We start from the raw sequence: 21,191 nt of genomic DNA, 5'->3' as shown, positions 1-21,191 counted from the left end.
AATTAAGCTATAGTTTAGTTCTCTTGGTACTGGGAATAACAATGTGGATATATTGTGAAAATTTGTTTCAGGTTTCTTCAGCAGCACAGTTTATAAACATACCCCCTATCAGGAGAGGGTGACTGTAGGATAAGGGCTGTATTAAGGATGACTAAAACATTATGCAGTCTGGAGAAGATTCTGAACTAGTGTATTCTGAACTCTTAGTTGCATTGACAATGGAGCTATAAAAAATTATGCCAGCTAAGGACCTGTCCCTCTGCCTCTTATTCACTTCTCTTGTTCTAACTGCCCAAAATTCCCATGGACATTCACAAAACTTCGTCTACTGACTCTTTTAGTTTTTGGGCACTTACTATTTCCCTGTATACGGCAAAAAGAACAGAGGAGGGGATGCTCACAGGGACAGGATCAGAGGTGGAGCCTACTATGGATGATGAAGCACAGGAAGTATCTGTCAGTTGACTCCACTCCATGGACACCCCAGACATCTGTATTCACACTGGCCTCCAACTGCAGTGTGGCAAGTTGGATCAGTCTCTCTCCTGCTGGACAGCCAGAGCTCCTGGTTGTCCAGAGCCAGCTCACAGTCCCCCAGTTATGTGGAGTGAGGTCAGCCCCAAAGCAATAGGAGGCTGCTTTCCTCCAGTTCACCATGACAGCATTATCACTGGACCTAAATGAAGCAAACATGTTTATAGACAAATGTAAATATTTTTACCTGAACTTGGAGTGACAAGAAGCTTAAATCCAGTAAATTTCCCTTTAGGGGCTTTCCATGAAATCTGTACACTGTCAGGAGTGATTAGATTATATCTTAGTCTTGTTGGTGGAGCCACTGTAAGGAAAAAATAAAGAGATCTTACTTTACAGTTAAAAAAAAAAAAGTATTTATATTAATTTTTAAATAAATGTTAAGGAAAATACACAGGCAAACACACGCACACAAGTTTGACAACACAAAGGATGCAAGTTATTCTAAATGTCACATAAATCAGCTTATTAGTTTGTAAAATAATATTAATCCCCAAGGTGCCTTAGTTCCCCCGATGACATAGCCTTTAGACTTATAGGGGGGGGAACCCCAAACTACTGACCTTACAAAAGACAGAGACAAATGGTGTTAGATGTTAAGACGCTAGTTGAGCAAGCAAAGCTGGTTATACAAAATGCTCTTTGTTAACGTATAGGAACTAAAATTGATCTTCCTTTTTATTTGACAATATGCCTTTCCGAGCTCTTATGCCGAATATCATGGGTTTTTCATTGAAGTCACTCAGGGCCAAATTTTCAAAGGCTTGTGAGGGTACAAATGTCCTTACATGTGTATTTTAGGCTGCAAGCAGGGGACAGGAAATAGCACAATTTTCAAAAGGGATGGTGGGTGCGTGCAGAGCTGCGAAAATGGAGCATGCAAACTGGTTGGGTCATGGGCATGGCCTCAGTAGTTAATGCACATTCATCTCTATCAGGAACCAGAATTGTCCTGGGCCCCTCCACAGCTAACTTAGATGTATACAGGCTAACCAAGGTTCAGGCAAAGGCAATCCAGGCACTGTAGGTGAAGCCAGCCTCTACTGACTCCTGGATCATCAACTATAGTTCAAAATAGGAGCAGTTGGAAAGAATGAAAACATGAAGGGATTGTGGGAGAAAGGGGCAGGTGGCGTTTTAGATGCCCAGGAACAAGCAGAAATTCCAGACCTGTGTGCTCTGAGGTGACCAGAGAAGCGGAGGTGGCTGAAGTAGAGGGAGGATGGGAAGGACTATCAGGGGCTCCCCACTTGACTCAGCAAGGCAGCTGCATGCCTGGAATGCTTTCCACTGTGTGCTTTGGGGCATGCAGCAGCACTTAGTGTACCGTACTGGGTCACTAGCTTACTCTAATGTACTATTAGTGTATGCCGGTGGTCTCCAACCTTTTTACGCCCAAGATCACTTTTTGAATTTAAGGGCAATCCAGGATCTACCCTGCCCCTTTCCCAAGGCCCCACCCCTTCCCCAACCCCCCCACCCCCACTCACTCCATTTCCCCCCCCCATCACTCACTCTCCCCCACCCTCACTCACTTTAACCAGGCTGGGGTTAGGGAAGGGGTGCGGGCTCTGGGCTGGGGCCGAGGGGTTCACAGTGTGGAAGGGAGCTCTGGGCTGAGCCTGGGGTAGGGGTGCAGGAGGGGGTCAGGGGTGCAAGCTCTGGGAGGGAGTTTGGGTGCAGAAGGGGGCTCCGGACTGGGGCAGAGTGTTGCGGTGCAGGAGGGAGTAAAGGGTGCTGGTCTGGGAGGGGGGTCAGAGCTGGGGTTCAGGTGCAGGAGAGGGTTCCGGGTGCAGGAGGGGATTCAGGGTGCTGGCTCCAGGAGGGGGCTCAGGGCTGGGGTGCAGCCTTACACTGGGCAGCACTTACCTTCGGCGGCTCTCAGTCGGCAGCGCAGCGTGGTTGCCGCTAAAGCAGGCTCCTTGCCTACCCAGGCCCCACTCTCCCGGGAGGAGCCAATGTGCCCGTGCAGCCACTGGGGGGGTGGCACGTGACTCCGCATGCTGCCCCTCTCTGCAAGCACTGCCCCCGCAGCTCCCATTGGCCGCAGCTCCCCATTCCCGGCCAATGGGAGCTGCGGGGGTGGTGCTTGCAGGCAGGAGCAGCACATGGAGAGAGACCTCTGCCCCCGGGGCCGCACTGGCCGCTTCCAGGAGCGGCGTGGTGCCGGGGCAGACAGGGAGCCTGTCTTAGGGAGAGCGTGATCGACTGGGAGATCCTCTAGGATCGACCACTCAATCGCAATCGACCGGTTGATGACCACTGGCATATGCTTTGGTCTTGTAATGAGTTGTGGTTGCCCAGCCCTGTATGTACAGCCTGAATGATGTGCTATTTATGAAAATTGTCCTACCAAACACCTAGGCAAGGTAACAGTACAGGGGAATCAGCCCTAGTCTACACTACAGAGTTAGGTCAATGCAAGGCAGCTTACACTGACCTAATCCTGTAAGTGTCTACACTGAAATGTCGCTCCCGCCGACGTAACTCACCTGCTACACCGACTTAATAACACCACCTCCACGAGAGGTGTAGTGCTTAGGTCGATGTAATTAGGTCGACACAGTGTCAGAGTATACACTGTGTTGCTTATATTGACTGTTTCTGGTGTTCAGAAGGCCAGAAGCCTTCCCACAGTGCCCCACACTGTCAGTTAAATCGGTGCAAGCGCTCCTGGTGAGGATGCACACCGCTGACACAAGGAACATAGTGTGGACATGCAAAAGTTATTTAATTACTGCAGTGGCTGTATGTTGACATAATTTAGGTTGACATAATTTTCTAGTGTGCACATACCCTCAGCAAGAGGAAGAAGCATTTTGCTAGCTCAAGGGCAGAGGTACCTGCTACCAAGCTACACTAGTCCAAATGGTTTATTCCAACAATTGGGTCTGTCCTGCCTATAAAATTGAGGATACATCCCAAGGGCTTCTGCCTTCACAGTGGGTGAGATAGCTCAGTGGTTTGAGCATTGGCCTGCTAAACCTAGGGTTGTGAGTTCAATCCTTGAGGGGGCCACTTAGGGATCTGGGGCAAAATCAGTATTTGGTCCTGCAAGTGAAGGCAGGGGGCTGGACTCGATGACCTTTCATGGTCCCTTCCAGTTCTATGAAATAGGTATATCTCCATATATTATTATATTAATTCCAGATGGATATGGCAGCAGAGGGTGGCTTCCTCCTGCCACTGCACAAATGGTTTCTAGACCTGAAGGCCGAGGCTATACCACAGCAAACACCATGACTTAAAGATAGCATGTGCCTTTTCTTTATATTATCTTTGAAGAAGTTTAATAATGTTTTAGTCTTTTTTTAGTTGTTGTTGGCCCAGACATGTGGTTTCTGGTCCCAATTTATACGATGAGCTAATATTTATCTTCTCCTGTGCTGTTTCTCATTAAGATCCATAGACAGGCGTGACGAGTGCCAGAGCCCATAGAGAGAAGGGGCTGCCAAGACACTCTCTCAGGCCTCACTAGTTCTCCCGTTTCAGTCAATGGAGCTGTGGCAATTTACACCAGCTGAGGATCTGGCCCAGCATTTTTTGTGGTTCATGGTTGTATCATCTAGTAGGTTTTTTTACCTATTCGTTTCTTTTTTAAGAGCTGAGAAAAGAAAAGTCAGCTAGTATTTTTATGTTGGTTCAATTGTTTCTCAATGTTAACAACACTGCAGTGTTAGAAGTTATCAAAATGTTAACCAAAGTTTAATGGTAAAGCTTTATTTCCTGCTATTGAGTTGTATTCAGCGTATTAGTTAGAGGGGCCTATTCTAGCAGAGTACACCAGCCCCAGTTATTCTCCAGCCTAAAGAGCCAGAGGCAGGAAGGGAATGTGGAAGAGCCAACACCAGCTTAGTAACATCGCAGCTGCTCTCAGGACAGTGGAGTTCCAGGGAGAGAAAATCAGAGGGAGATTGGGAAGCGAGGGGCACAGAGACAATGAGTGTCAAAACAGCCTGGCACACTGAAGACACTTTTCAAAATCTCTGCAATGAGCATGCATACAAATTATGCGCTCACAGATGGTGGACATGATCTGGACAGGCCTAATCTCTGGACTGTCTGTCCACCCCAATGGGGCTTTAGAAAATAGGCATTCTTAGATACAGAAGAATGAGCACGTAAAAGTATCCTTTCACACATACAACTGGTTCTTTGAAAATTTGGCCCTCACTGTTTTGTGACTAAAAGATCAAATATGAAATATTGTGCTAGGCAAGATACTGAAAGAACATTCCGCATACTGTAATTGTAATAAAATAACTGAAGTTGTGGTAGAAGCTGTGGTAAAAGTTTTAAAAGCCAGAAAGGCTGTAAGTATGGATTACAGTCTTTAATTCATTCTCAAGATTCATAATGAGTTATGCATAGCTCAAGGACAGAATCAGTCAGTGCTGAATGAACCTAGAGTGATGAATCATGACTACCAGCTCATGAAAATATGTAATTCCAATTATTTACTTTTTCTAAGCAACATAAATAATCTTTAGGAAAATGGCTGTAAGATTCACAGGGATTCAGTGCCTAAGCACCAAGAATACAAATGCCAACCAAGTGTGTCCTATACCATTGCAAAGGAAAATGAGCTCTGAAGCCCCCTTTTCTCCCATGTGTGACCTAAAGATTAAAAGAGCACTTTCTAACAAAGCAGTGTAGCTCTGACCTACTTGTAATTAGCCATCACCAAATCAGGTAAACTTTTGGAGCCGCTACAAAACCAGACACGTCTGACAATAACAAGCAAAGAAGGACATAATCACCAAATGTGTTTGTGCTTACTATATAGCTACAATATGATAGACTACAAGACTTGTGCCAGAATAATCTTTACATAACTAACTGATCTTTGCTAGCCACCGATTCATTTTTGTGTCTAAATGGGGGAGGGAAGACATTTCCAGCCAGTAATTAATCATAGGGAGAAAAGAAGAGTTGTTCACAAAACAGATATTTAACTATGTCTTAGTTATGCAAAGACTAGTGTTCTGGCACAGAGAAGTACATATAACTAAGGAAGTTAAATCTAACACTTGGACAAACACAACAAAATATTGATGGGAATTACTACGTGGTCACCAACCTGAAGAGGAAATCTTTATTTCTGAGGACCTTTATTGTCTGTGGAACAAAAATTCACTTCTTGCAGAAAGAAAGAAAAATGAATACAAACTGAGTCCGTTAACTGATCAAAATCAGTAGCGAGAGCTTGTTAAGGGGTTTTACAGGAATGAGCAAATGAATGGCTGTCAGCAACATTAAAGCAATCACCCAAAAAGAGACTAAGGACAAGTTCAAGGCCTTGGTTTATGCAGCTACATAGAAGTCAGCTATTTTTGTTAGTGCTCCAAATACATTCTTCTTGAGGACAAGCAGGACAACAATGCTTTGAAATACTCAGTATTCTAAAAGGAGGACAAACAGTCTCAAGTACATAACTGTCAAACAAACTGGGTAAAGTTGGCAATACTAGTTGCACTTGATTAAACTGAACAAATTGATATCCCACCAAAATTATCTAGCATAGACATTAGCAACGTATGGAAATTCTCACAACATGAAGTACAATCACCGTCTTGTACATGTAAAAGCAAATTCTTAAATTAACACCCCAATTATTGAATGGATAAATGGGAACTCTAGTGAGAGCAGACATATTTTCCTTAGTTGTGATGGTTTATTAGCCAGGGTTGTTTTGCTGAGAGTAAAACTTTTATTATTTTAATAGGCTGGACAAGAAGTTCACATATTTTTAAAGTAACTTTATCTGTTGAGCAAGGGGGAAAATGTCCAAACTAAATGTGAGAGAGTAATTAAATATTGAGTGAAAGCAGAGGAATAGTAAAGGATTTGGAAGGCAGCTAGTAAATGCATCACATCAAACTGGGAGCTCAACAAATGAAAAGGATGAAAACATTAAAATCTGAAAGTTACATTTTAAATTATCAATGACCAACAAATAATAATAATTGGATAATTCATGAGCAAGATGGTGGAATGACTCAGCAGAAAACAATCTCACTCAGCAGGGTCTGTTTCTCAAAGAATAACATTCATAACAAGAAAGTAATATAAATTAATGTGTGGAAAAGGGATCACAGGACTGGGATAAAACCTCCAATGTGAAACCAGACCTTCCCAAACATATTCTCTTTTTCTCCTAAGGAATCAATTTACAGTAATTCCCCAAAGCGCTTGTGCAAGTTGGAACTAACCCCTATTCTTCCTGCACCTTGTTACAATGTGTTATTTCTTTAATCACTCAAACATACTATATCATTTATAGTTAGCCAGCTGTTACAAGGGGGAGGAAGTAAACAGTTTATTGCAAGAGAAAAAAGGAAAAATTTTGTCAACAAAGGTCAAAAGGAGGGATTCAGAGGACAGGTTACTACTTTAAATGCAGCAAAAGAATATTCTCAACTCATATTCCACAGGCTATGGATCCATATACTCCATTATTCATAATATGATGGTGTGGCCTACATTATCTGAGACCTGCACTTGATTTTAGTGTGCAATTTGTGTCCACTGCTAACATGTGACTGATTAAATAAGTTTTTTTTTAAAAGTGTTTGATTTTCAAAGCAATTTAGGGGATTTAAACACACCTTCCACTGAGATTACTTGTAGATGTGTCTGAATCCCCAAAACAGCTTTGAAAATCTGAACCATATGTAGTGACAATCAGGTCCAGACTCCCCACAGGGAGAACAGGGGGTCTGGACCCCTCAAGAATAAGGAATTGAATCAACTGACTGTATACAATATTACCGCACTATAAAAAAAAGTGTAATCAAGTATGGTGTCTTATAAAACTTGGTGACACACTGGTCCTGGAAATCATTGTGTGATGGATGTATGGGTTGTGTACGAAGCATTACATGAGTGTGCTGGAGATATGTTCTTAAAATGTGTTTGGGACGCAGTGTATAATCCCAGCCTGCGCTAGACAAAGGAATGTGGATTTACTTGTCTGACTGACTTGACTGCAGGCAGAGGGCAATAAAAGTACATTTACATATAAGGTAAACAAAGCCATCAAGTTAACAAGTGAGGGGAGAAGACAGTTTAGCAATCACTCTGGGGACAGGATCTGCACCCTAGAAAGCCTTCCTGGCTCGTGAGGCAGTGACAATGGACTTTGGGTAACATAAGGAGAACAAAATGACATTTTAGTTCTTCACTGCTTAGGGGACAGGGGGAAAAGCACCTGGTGATCCTGAGACAATTGGATCCCCTGGCCAGAAGGGCTAGAGATTCTGTTAACTTGAAACTACATAGGCAAAAATTGTAACTAGCTAAAATTAAGTTTTAGTCACTAGATAGTACGTTTTATTTTGTTTGTAACCAAACCTGTCTCTTTTTCTCTTGTTCAGTATCACTTAAATCTCTGTTCTTTGTTAATAAACTTATTCTTAGTTTTACTATAAAGTATCTACAGTATCTAAGTGCTGTTATATTAAAGTGAAATGTGAGTCTTCAGATAACCTAACAGCCTGGTGTGTGCACTGTCTCTTGGAAGGCAGTGAACTTAATTTCTGTGAGTGCCCAGTGAGAGGGACTGGACATTGCAGAGAGATGTTTCTGGGGGAACTGGGCTTCACTGATGGTTACCTGCAGGCAAGGTTTAGACTGGCAGAGTCTCGAGGAGTTTGCTGGCAATGCAGAGAGGCTGGAGTGTCAAGGACCTGACACACATCTTAGTAGCAGCAAAGCTCTCAACTTGCTGAGGCAGAAGAGTAACACAGTGGCTTACAGTTCTGGGAGTCCTGAGCGGAATGTCACATATGTATCAAGTGTAAGATATAAAGACACATGTATAATCATATGCTTCACTTTGACTCATTAAGTCACAAGCGTTTGGAGGCTAAATTTCAGTTTAGAATAGGGCACAGAGGTAGGAGGAAGGCACAGTGAACCCCTTTCCTCTACAATAAATACTACAGCTAGCATTCCCCACACTCTGGGAAGTGTGGTTAGTGCACCTAATGATGTTTCATAGCCCCCAGGGGTCATGGTCCCCCAAGCAGGTGCACTGGAATGGGAGGGGCTAGGGGGCCATGGCTCTCCCACTTTTTAATGGCCGTAAGGGTGAGCAACTGGGGAGTGGGGGTGGAGAGGAGCAAGCGAGGGGGGAGGATTCTTGGGGAAAAGAGGCAGCATGAGGTCAGGGGCTTCGGGAGAAGGGGCAGTGTGAGGGCGGGGCCATGGTTTGGGTGCCTATGTCCCCCCCAACTTTTAGGGCTCTTCCGCCACTCCTGCCCCCAAGCATCAGTCAGCATCAAAGACCATTTGCAGAGTGAGCAATGTCAGTAACAGTATATGCATCTGTTAAGCATGCTCTTCCCGTGACCCCAGAGCCATTTCTGCTTGTAACTATCATCTGGAGATAGAAAACCTAGGCACCTCTGCCTATCCACTGACCATGTTCATGCATAAACATACAACCCAACACTCCTTTCAGTGGAAAAGAGAGGGCCAAAGCCTGTGCAACCTCAACTGAAGTCAAGGGGGTTGCATGAGCATAGCCGAGAGCAGAATTGGTCCTATTTTTTTGTGCTTTCAAAACAAAGGTTGGTTTAGAAGGAAAACACACTAGGACAGACTTGAGACCACTGTGAAGACCACATAGGATCATTTTTAAGTTTAGCAATACCAACAGTATATTTTTTAATAGTAATACATAAGATATAGACACAATGCAAACAAAAAAGGGTGCATGAACAATCATGACACTTGGCAGCCCAGGGCAGCAGGGCCTCATGCCACCCTATATAATGTAATGATGGTATTAGCTACCGTTCCAACAAAGCAGCAAGATGTATTCCATGCAAGTTCCATGCAGAACGATCATTCCCCTCAAACTTATTTGCTTAGAAAGTAGTAACAGCAATATTTTATAGTTACATTTAAGTAAACAGAACTGAGTTTTTTCCCTACAACCCATTTTCAGACATTTTAACTATACAGATAAATAAGAGCAAGCTTCCTCCTAAGACATTACAGTTCAGAGAACATGTGAAAATGAGTCAGGAAGAGCTAGATCCCGATGATGTTCCCTTTGAAGTCAATGGCAAAACTCCCATTGATGTCAATAATGCTGGACTATCCCCTTAGCAAAGGGAAGACACTATTGCATATGTAAAAGGGGAAACCCACTTCTGCACATCAGAGTGATCTAATGAAAAAGCACTGCTGTCTTATATATCAGTTACCTTGACCCTGAACATGACGGATGAGATGAACCGTGACCGCTAAAAAAGCCAAGAGGAACCAGCTCTGTATCTTGTATCGACAAACCTTCATCCTGGATACACGTAGTATCAGCAAGTCTGAAAACATACAGAACAGAAATATTTATCAAGCCTGTAAACCTAGAACATTCACTTAAATGAAATATGAAGGGTCAAGTCATGGTTCCGTCGTATCTATGGGAGTTTTGCCATTGACCTCAAATGGGGCCAGGATTTCACCCACAAAGTCTGGTTAGTAACTAAAGCACTTTTCCTTGGGAAAGGCTGAGGAATTATTTGAGCATTTATTTCACTCTCTAAAGTTGCATTCTGACAACGCAACAGCCAATCTCCAAACCTTGTCAGGAAAAGGGTTGGAGCCATGAAGTTAAAAGCTGAGGACAATTTTTTCAAAAGTGCCCCAATTTCAGGTGCTGAGCCCCTTTGGAAATCTAGTTCATGGCCTTTGTGGTGCAGACAGGGAGAGTGTTGGGAACAGAGACTGCTATAATGACAAAATAAAACCTCTCTTGTTCCAAAACGAGCTTAAAAAAAAAAAGGACAAGACAATGGTGTCCTAACTGAGCATCCCTGTGAATGTCAGGCCATGTAATATGGACCAGTGCTGCCCAGACACAGTATCAAGGCATCTGAAAGAGGGATTTTATGACCACAAATACAGTAATAATTACAACTTAATATCTGCTTTGCATCCACTACTCTGAAAGTGATTCCTTTAACAATTGCATCATGGGGTAACAGGTTTATGGTCTATAATGGCTTCACAAATTTGCACAGTTTATAAGTAAATAGATGGATTTTCCTAATTGCCAGACCTGCAAACTCAGCCAGAAATCCGTTTGTGGGGGCATTTACTGTTTAATTGATGTGTGCTCTTCTGTACACTGTGGTAAGGGGGTAAAAACTGCACTGTCAATTTAGTTAACAATTCTGCTGAGGAGTCACAATCCAGCTCACTCTCCCATAGCCCCGCAGAGGCCACTGAGCCAATTCTATTCTACTGAAGTTTTTAATACCACCTTTATCACTCAAATATCTGATAATTGGAGTAGAAGAGCATTTTGTCACTAAAGCAAGCAGATATGGCTCAGAATACACACTGGGAATAGACCATTTTTGTACAGCCACTTTTTATTTTAAAGCGTTGTCATGGTTAGAAGAGACTTGCTCTGAAATACATGTCAGAAACAATATGAATTCATCATCTGAACTTGGCCCATAAACAATTTATACTATTACAATTGTTGAATAATTGTAACCCCTCTCATAAATGAAAAAAATAGCAAATTCTTGATTATATTTAATTGTTTATCAAACATTTATAAAGGCACAGATTTAGAAACAACTTTGGTATATATGTTCTCCTTTGCAACTTCCTCCTCTCTGCTTCCCACCTCACTCCTCTACAATCTCCCCATAGTACCACCAATAAAAAAAAACACAAACACAAACTTCCTGGTGACTTGTACTGAGTGGGTCACTGCCCTCTTAGGCCTGGTCTACACTACAGGGTTAGGTCGAATTTAGCCGCATTAGGTAGATTTAAAAATGGCTGTGTCCACACAACCAACCCCGTTCCATCGACCAAAAGGGCTCTTAAAATCGACTTCTGTACTCCTCCCCGGTGAGGGAAGTAGTGCTAAAATTGACTTTGCTGGGTTGAATTTGGGGTAGTGTGGATGCAAATCGGTGGCATTGGGCTCCAGGACAAGACCGGCTCCAGGGTTTTTGCCGCCTCAAGCAGCGAAAAAAAAAAAAAGCTGCGATCGCAATTGTGATCGGCGGCACTCCGGCGGCAGCTCCACTGCGCCGCTTTCTTCTTCGGCGGGAATTCGGCGGTAGGTGCTTTCCTCCGAGAGGGACTTGCTGCCGAACAGCCCAATGTGCCACCCCTTCCCCTTGGCCGCCCCAAGCACCTGCTTGCTGGGCTGGTGCCTGGAGCCAGCCCTGCTCCGGGAGCTATCCCAGAGTGCTTCATTGTGACCACTCTGGATAGCACTTTGAACGCCGATGCACTAGCCAGGTACACAGGAAAAGCCCCAGGAACTTTTGAATTTTATTTCCTTTCACTTTAAAGCTCCTCACCCTCACAGGTGTACTGTGGCCTACCTTTGATCTCATTCTTTACCATTCCTCTTCATTACCCAACTCCCTCCCCTTTGCCAAAACCTAAGAACATAAGAATAGCCACCCTGGGTCAGATCAATGGTCCATCTAGCTCAATAGTCTGTCTTCCGACAAAAGAGGGTCCTGTGGCACCTTTAAGACTAACAGAAGTATTGGGAGCATAAGCTTTCATGGGTAAGAACCTCACTTCTTCAGACTTGCATCTGAAGAAGTGAGGTTCTTACCCACGAAAGCTTATGCTCCCAATACTTCTGTTAGTCTAAGGGCTTGTCTACACTACCGCGGTAGTTCGACGGCTGGCAATCGAACTTCCGGGTTCGATTTATCGCGTCTGGTGTGGACGCGATAATTCGAACCAGGAAGTGCTCGCCGTCGACTGCGGTACTCCACGTCAGCGAGAGGAGTACCGCGGAGTCGACGGGGGAGCCTGCCTGCCGTGTGTGGACCGCGTCTGAACCGCGGTAAATTCGAACTAAGGTATGTCGACTTCAGCTACGTAATTCACGTAGCTGAAGTTGCGTACCTTAGATCGAATTGGGGTGTTAGTGTAGACCAGGCCTTAAAGGTGCCACAGGACCCTCTGTTGCTTTTTACAGATTCAGACTAACACGGCTACCCCCTGATACTTGTCTTCCGACAGTTGCCAATGACAGGTGCTTTAAAGGGAATGACCAGAACAGGGTAACTATTGAGTGATCCATCCACTGTCATCCTTCTGGCAGTTGGAGGCTTAGGGCCACCCAGAGCATGGGGTTGCATCCCTGACCATCTTGGCTAATAGCAATTGGTGAACCTGTTCTATAAGAACTTATCTAATTATTTTTTGACAATCAATTAACTTTAGTTAGAATGGGACCAAAACCACTAGTCTAGACAAGTTTCATAGCTTTGACTTATCCTCTTCATATATCCCAATCTTGCAAACACTTTCTTCAAAAGGGATTGTGGGTAGTGAACGCTATGCCTGATAGCCTTTGCAAGGTCATATCATTAGGGCAGTGTAACACACAGTTTTTATATTGCCTTAACTATATTGGTTTAGAAACAGATACAGTTAAAGCAATACAACCCCGTTGTGTGGATGGAGCTATACTGGTATAAAGGTTCTTATATGGATATAATTTCCATCAAGTACCATAGAATCATAGAATATTAGGGTTGGAAGAGACCTCAGGATGTTATCTAGTCCAACCCCCTGCTCAAAGCAGGACCACCACCAACTAAATCATCTCAGCCAAGGCTTTGACAAGCCGGGCCTTAAAAACCTCTAAGGATGGAGATTCCACCACCTCTAGGTAACCCATTCCAGTGCTTCACCACCCTCCTAGTCAAATAGTGTTTCCGAATATCCAACCTAGACCTCCCCCACTGCAACTTGAGACTATTGCTTCTTGTTCTGTCATCTGCCACCACTAAGAACAGCCGAGCTCCATCCTCTTTGGAAGTCCCCTTCAGATAGTTGAAGGCTGCTATCAAATCCCGCCTCACTTTTCTCTTCTGCAGACTAACCAAGCCCAGTTCCCTCAGCCTCTCCTCGTAAGTCATGTGCCCCAGCCACCTAATCATTTTCGTTGCTCTCCGCTGGACTCTCTCCAATTTTTCCATATCCTTTCTGGAGTGGGGGGCCGAAAACTGGATGCAATACTCCAGAAGTGGCCTTGTCAGTGCCGAATAGAACGGAATAATCACTTCCCTCGATCTGCTGGCAATACTCCTACTAATGCAGCCCAATATCAAATACTATTAGCCTTCTTGGCAACAAGGGCACACTGTTGACTCATATCCAACTTCTTGTCCATTATAATCCCCAGGTCCTTTTCTGCAGAACTGCCGCTTAGCCAGTCAGTCCCTAGCCTGTAGCAGTGCATGGGATTCTTCCGTCCTAAGTGCAGGACTCTGCACTTGTCCTTGTTGAACCTCATCAGATTTCTTTTAGCCCAATCCTCCAATTTGTCTAGGTCACTCTGGACCCTATCCCTACACTCCAGTGTATCTACCTCTCCCCACAGTTTAGTGTCATCCGCGAACTTGCGGAGGGTGCAATTAATCCCATCATCCAGATCACTGAAAAAGATGTTGAACAAAACCAACCACAGGACTGACCCCTGGGGCACTCCACTTGATACCAGCTGCCAACTAGACATCGAGCCATTGATCACTACCTGTTGAGCCCGACAAGCTAGCCAGCTTTCTATCCACCTTATAGTCCATTCATCCAATCCATACTTTTTTAATTTGCTGGCAAGAATACTGTGGGAGACCATATCAAAAGCTTTGCTAAGGTCAAGATATATCATATCCACCGTTTTCCCCATATCCACAGAGCCAGTTATCTCATCATAGAAGGCAATCAGGTTGGTCAGGCATGACTTGCCCTTGGTGAATCCATGTTGGCTGTTCCTGATCACCTTCCTCTCCTCCAAGTGCTTCAAAATGGATTCCTTGAGGACCTGCTCCATGATTTTGCTGGGGACTAAAGTGAGGCTGACCGGTCTGTAGTTCCCTGGGTTCTCTTTCTTCTCTTTTTTAAATATGGGCATTATATTTGCCTTTTTCCAATTGTCTGGGACCTCCCCCGATCGCCATGAATTTTCAAAGATAATGGCCAATGGCTCTGCAATTGCATCAGCACCCTTGGATGCATTAGGTCTGGGCCCATGGACTTGTGCAGGTCCAGCTTTTCTAAATAGCAACATAAGCACCTCTGTGCCAGCATGGCAGTGTCATAGAATCATAGAATATCAGGGTTGGAAGGGACCTCAGGAGGTCATCTAGTCCAACCCCCTGCTCAAAGCAGGACCAATTCCCAACTAAATCATCCCAGCCAGGGCTTTGTCAAGCCTGACCTTAAAAACCTCAAGGAAGGAGATTCCACTACCTCCCTAGATAACCTATTCCAGTGCTTCACCACCCTCCTGGTGAATACGTTTTTCCTAATATCCAACCTAAACCTCCCCAACTGCAACTTGAGACCATTACTCCTTGTTCTGTCATCAGGTACCACTGTGCGGTTGTTAAAGCTGCACTAGAACTGTGTTTAGACAAGCCCTTAACTTGTAAACTCCTCAAGCCAGGGACATAGTCTGCTCTGTGATGTATACAGCAATGAGCAACCTGTCAGCACTCAGCAAATAACTAGAGGATAATAAAGAAGTACCAGCTCCTAACTAAAAACCAGAGGTGAAACAAAAGGGATTGTGAAATGTGTGGCAATTGGGATCAGGCCCAGTCTGAAATGAACAGGTACCAGGAAGCTAAAGGATGATTTCAGTAGCCTGCATACACCAAGGATTATTATTGGGAAATGATATAACCCAGCATCAATCCACAGACAACGCGGATGTCTCTGTTAACATTGCCCGGAGCGTACGGGCAAGAGAGCTTGACCTGATCCTTGGTATTGCTAGGAGCTGGCTAAGGCAAGATCAAGGGCTCGGGGAAAGTAACTGCGCCCCGGAGCGGCTAGTGGAGCAAGCCCGTTACTTCTGGCTCCTGCCGGAGGGCTCAGGTGGTTGTGGTGTTCGCTGTTTCCTGCCTCCCCCCAGCCCTGCTGTCTGCAGGCTGACTCGGTTCGCGTGTAACCCCTCTGCTCTGGGGAGGTGTGCTTGACAAACCTGGGGGGGGAGTCTCTCTGGAGCCTAGACAGTCCCACAGCAGTGCCCCCCGGGAGAGGCTGCTGATCCCCGTGGAATGGGTGGCTCCGGGGTACAAACGCCTCTCTGCAAAGCTCCGGCTTCTTGCCCCGCACAATGGAAAACGGGACCGAGAGCGCGCGTGTTTTTTCCCTGTGCGGAGCTCAGCAAAGGAGCGGGGGGGGGGGGGGCCTCGCAAAGCCTCTGATCTCCTATACCCGCCCTCCGGAGATCAGACAGACCGAGGAGACACCCCTCAGTTACAGGCGAACCCCTGCGAGGAACTGCGAGCGCACGCCCAGGCGAACAAGTCATAAAACCCGGGCGTGGGGGGACGAGGGACAGGAAAGTGTGTGTCGTGCCAGTCAGCCTGGGGGAGCTGGTGCACCCGGCCGGCGAGGAACTGAAGCCCAGGGAGAGCCAGAGACACTGATACAGGGTGCCACGTTTTGCAGAAGAGTCTATAGATTTTTCTTTTCCATTTCAGCCCCCTTTCTCCTGAGGCTTCCCCGCGCCACTCGCCTACAGCTTCCTCTCCTGGCTGGCAAGCCATCAATCCATCCCATTCACCACCCATCACTGACTCTTCCTTGCTTATGGCCAACAAAAGGTTGAATTCTGGAGGTGGCAGATAATTATCATGATCAGGAATAACTGGGGTTGTTACCCTAGTTATTGTACAAGAGTCATCAGCTTTTAAATTACCCCCCCCCCCCAAATGTAAAAATAAAAATCAAACAGACCTTTGCAGTCATGAGTGGTTTAGTTGCTTGGCGAGGAGGTGTAGCTTTGCCTGGGAGGAATCACGCTTTGCTAATACACACTCCTTCTTTCACTCTTTAATGTGGGTGTTACTCTGCCTCTAAAAGTTTCTTTCCACCCTCCAGCTGCTCGTGCCTCCACAGCACGATCTGATAAGAAGAAAGGGCAGAGAAACAAGGCAGCCAATTATAAAGCAGAAGGTGGAAGGAAGAGGAAAAAGGGGAGGGAGTCCCCTTTTTGGAGTCACTGACATCCAACCAACCCCCTCCCCAGCCAGCTCCAACTCAGGATTTCAGGGAATGAATCCGTGGACTAGTGCAATTCCAGGTGTATACTGGAAATCTGAACTGAAGGCAATTTAGCCTTTTCATTTAAAGGAAGCTTTAGATGCTGTTGGGGGAATGAGATTAAAAGTACATTTTCAGGGTGGATCTCAGGCAAAATTTTTCTGGGTGCTATAGCTTTCCATGTGTCAATTATATGATGCCACTTCCTTTGTGTTTTGTTTCCTTTCAATTTACATTTCCTTCCTCCAAAGTTACTTAATCATGTAGATTTAAATAATAATTTTAAAAGATGCCTACTCAAGACTCTAGGTGCCCTAATACATCATTCATAATACAATAAGTTTCCTGTACTATTTGGAATCCAAATGTTCTTGGCACACTTTGTAATAATTCATATCTAGACAAGCTACTTGGCAAATAGGCCTGAAACACCCTAGTCATAGGCTGTCTAGGGCCCCAGGATTGGTCCTGCAGACTCATGCATAAGTCACTTTATGGGCAGGAATATTTTCACTGAGCTATAATTGCTTCGGAGGGGAGTTATTTAATTCACTCCCTTTCAAAATCATATTGCATAGCAAATGTCAAAAATATTCGAAGGGAAAATAGAGAAATGTGGGGATTTCATTTTCGTTATACCCTTAGACTTTCTATTATACCTATATAGACTTCTATCCATTATGGTCAGTTCTTTGTATTCTGCTACATTGTGGGACGTGCAATAGCTAACACTTTGTGCCACTTGAGAAAAAAGCCCCCAGCATTATGTGAGCCCTCTAAAGCAATAACGTGACAGTGCCCTGGGTTGCAGTCATTGTCCCAGAGAATCACACTGAACATTAACTTCAGTCACTAAATTACATGTGCGGGGGGGGGGGAGTATACAGGAGAAGGGGAGGGAGATGGGCAGATCTAGTAATAGATCCCAAAAGCCTTTGTAAAGGTGGGGAGAAAAATCAACCCAGTTGGACTGCACACGAAGCTGCAATCAAGCATAATGAAGTTGGAGCTCATTTGAAGACACGTCAAGGAACAGAGTCTGGCTCTCTTTAAATACAAGAAAAAAATCTGGTAGCAGGCAAAATGCATGAGCACCACCATGTGGCTGCATCTAGCTAGGTTTCTGTACTAAGTGGCCACCCTACAGCATGGGAGCAAATCTCACCTATCATACCAGTGATTTGGAACAGCCTGTGAACAAATCTACACTTTAATTTTAAGCCACCTATCTACTGCAGAAATAGTTTTAAAAAACCTTTCCATGTGTACAATGCATCTATTTTAAAGGAACACTACCAAATTAAAAAGGATAGATCTGCTTCTGACCTCACACTGTTTTTTATTGTTATTTAAACTCCATTGGCTTTATGTATAATAATCTCTCTTCCTGATTTACACCCCTTGTATGTGCAATTAAAACCAGCCCTTCCCCCCCCCCCATTTATTTTTCAGAATTAGTGTTCATTGTTTACACTTCACTATGCTTGGTCAGTGAAACACCACAGAATAGCAGTGTCATGACAGAGCTGGATGTTTGGGTTTCTAGAACTAGTTGAGCATTTATGCTATTTAAAAACTGTTTTTACTGAAAATTTCTCTTCATTTTAGGTTTTGTAAAACCCTTTGAAAATAAAACAAGTATTGGGCCATAGCCTGCATACCCTCTATGCAAATGTAGATGAATGTAAACATGTCTACTGTTGACATATGAACAACATTCTTAATTGACTGTTACTATTGACATAAATAACCTGTCTACACTGAGGTCCAAACTTGCTTCCACTGAAGTCAATGGGAGTTTTAATGAGAGTAGGATTGGACCCTAGGTCTTTATCTTCAGCTTGTGTAAATTGGCCAAGCTTCATTGATTTCAAAGGAGCAGAGCAATACCAATTTACACCAGCTGAGGATCCAGCCCATTATTTTAAAGCTATTCTTTAAACACACTTTGCTTGGACAGTATGGATCATACAAAATATATGGCATTTTTTAAAAATCAAAGTTAGAAATGGGTCCACAGGATGAACAAAGGTTGGGATCCACAAAGATCCTTAGGCACCTAAACCCCAGGCTTAGGCACCTGTATCCCAGTTTTGGCTCCACTGCAATCCATAAAACTCCCAATGAACCCTGTAGGCACCTAACTCACTTGGTGCCTAAGTTTTCAGAGTAAAAATTCCTGCAGCGCCTAAGGTTCTATCTCTTGGCATTCGCACTACTGCCTCCCTCAAGGCACCTGGAAGCCTATCTCCCACTTAAGCCCCAGAGCTATTTATGAACCAGGGGAAGAGAGGGCGTTTGGTCACCTTAGCTGTGTGCAGGGGCTGATACAGTAGGTGGTGATGGTCACTGGGCTGTCCAGGGTAACAGCACTGTGACACTGGCAGACCAGGTGCCCGCTCTTGCCAAGCCTTTAGGCATCAGCCAAGCACTGACAAATTCATTGCTGGAAACTAGTCTGTTTCACCTGTGTGTTAGTATGGTTAAGATGGATATTGGCCTTATACCAATGTGTTTAGATGTTAGGAAACGCTTGTAAGATGCTGCATACATAAATACTACCTTATAGCATGTGATAAAGAAACTATAAGTTTTTGTTTTGTAATTGTAAACAATGTTTCCTCTGAAACTGTGAGCCCAGTCAGGAGTGATCATCTCCTGCCCATGAAGAAGGCCTATCAAAACTAAATGGGCCATCGTGGGACATCACTATACAAAAACTTTAATAATTGCTCCCTTATGCCCATGAAGAGGCTATGTGCAAAAGGGCTTATCTCATCAGCTTGAATTCTGGAAGAAGGAATTTAAAATAGCTGACAAGAAAATTTTCCATCTTTTTTGCTGTTTGGGCTTCTCACAGACCCAAAGCAAAGATCCCCAGGGTCAACCTGTGTTAGCCCTAAGAGATATTCAGAGCTGACAAATAGGTAACTACAAAAGGTAACTACAACTCTGTTACCTTTTAAAAACCATAGACTGTAACTCATTAGCATGTATATGTTTGCCTGAGTTAACTTGTAATAAAGCTCTCATTCTTTTCTTAGTTAATAAAACTTTAGAGAGTTTACTATAGGACTGGCTACAAGTGTTGTCTTTCATGTAAGATCTAAGATACAAATTAACCTGGGGCAAGTGACTGGTCTCTTAGGACTGGAAGCAACCTCACTATTTTGTGATCTTTGGTGTACAGCAATTACCTATCACTATGTCCAACTTGCCTGGGGGGCAAGATAGACTGGAATGTCCAAGAGGACTGTCTGTGACTCCAGGGTAAGACTGATATAGTGCGTTAGGAGTTCACATTTGTAACTATGTTGGTGAGATATAATTATAGAACATACCACTAGTTTGGGGGTCTCTGCTCTACTTCTTGACAGTTTCCCTGAGGTTGGCATCATGGTCATGACCCACTCCAGACAGCATGACAGGCACCCACCTGGCAGATGGGACACTAGGGTGCAGTCCTCCTGGTCCAATGACTCTTTCATTATTTGTCCACAGTGGAACAGTTTTGACAGGACAGATTGAGGAAGCGCCCCAGTCAGAATACCCGATAGCTCAGCAGTTACAACATGTTCCCTGAGAGGTGGGAGACCCCTGCTCAAAGCCTTTTTCCCACTCTGGCAGAGAAGGGGGAAATTGAAACTGGGTGTCCACCACCCCAGGGTCTGAGTGCGCTAACCACTGGGCTAAAAGTTAAGGTGGGCACCACCACCACTTCCTCCTCTAGCTGTTGTGTGGAATGAGGCAGGCACCAAGTCCCACAAGAAATGCCGTAGCTGCCTAACCTGCTTGACTTCAGGTGGCAGGTTCCCATTTGTGCATCTCTAAGCAGGATTAGGCACCTATCTCTGGTAGAGGGGTGGGGCTTAGCACATACCCCTCATCAGCATCTCCCTACCTAGGATGCTGGCTTTTGTGGATCACTCTTAGCCCCTATCTTTCCCCATTCATTGCAGAAGGATCCTAGGCGCCTGGCTCAGGCTTTATGGATTGCAGTGTTGTTCCTGTGATTTTCTAGGCCTTTAAAAGTTAGGCATTGTGACATTCAGTGTTGCAAAGCCTAAATCCCTTCATGGATCCCACCTGAAGTGCCAGTGTAGAAGGATCATAAAGGATGGAATAACCATGGAAGAGTGGAAAGGTTTGGATTAAGAATGAATGTGACTGAAAAGCTAGTTGTAAAATTGAGCCGAGTATTGGATACATGGAAATAGTATTCAGTTGAAGCCAGTCAGAAGCCAGCTACTAAAACTCTGCTGGTGGGGGGCTGGGGAAGGGGAGATGATGTGCATAATTATAGACTCACCACTTTTTAAAATGTGGGCTTTTTTATTTCTCTCAGTCTCCCTGATCCACAGATTAAAATTAATATGTTAATTGGCAGTGATGTTCATTTTGGAACTTGTTTATTTTGTATTTCAAATAATTGCAAACAATTTGAAGTAAACTGGGCCTTTACTGTAATGAGAGAAGCCAAGTGACTAGTGATTTTTGTGCTCCTATCTTGAGAGGCCTTAAAGAGGGCCTGATTTTTAGAAAGTGTTGAGCACCCTCCTGCTAAAAAAAAAAACAGCCCCCTTTATGGTATCTCA

General features: G+C 44.4%; 1 protein-coding gene across 2 annotated transcripts in view; it reads right to left on the bottom strand.

Annotated features, from left to right (window-relative positions):
• The window catches only part of COL14A1 (collagen type XIV alpha 1 chain), a 173,026-nt gene extending 156,542 nt beyond the window's left edge, over positions 1-16,484 (bottom strand). Inside the window, exons 1-3 of one of the 2 annotated variants that reach the window (XM_026646212.2) lie at positions 16,291-16,484; positions 9,750-9,866; positions 722-838 (exon numbers count right to left, since the gene is read on the bottom strand). In XM_026646212.2, coding sequence (XP_026501997.1) covers positions 722-838; positions 9,750-9,840 — 208 coding nt within the window. In that variant the 5' untranslated portion in view covers positions 9,841-9,866; positions 16,291-16,484. The remainder of the gene's footprint in view (positions 1-721; positions 839-9,749; positions 9,867-16,290) is intronic. The other variant, XM_026646205.2, reaches the window with a different exon arrangement.
• Between the last annotated feature and the right edge of the window lie 4,707 nt (positions 16,485-21,191).

This window comes from Terrapene carolina, unplaced genomic scaffold (genome assembly GCF_002925995.2).
Source record: "Terrapene carolina triunguis isolate 2854851 unplaced genomic scaffold, T_m_triunguis-2.0 Scaffold58, whole genome shotgun sequence".
Taxonomy (NCBI): domain Eukaryota; kingdom Metazoa; phylum Chordata; order Testudines; family Emydidae; genus Terrapene; species Terrapene triunguis.
This window is presented reverse-complemented; position numbering and strand designations above follow the sequence as displayed.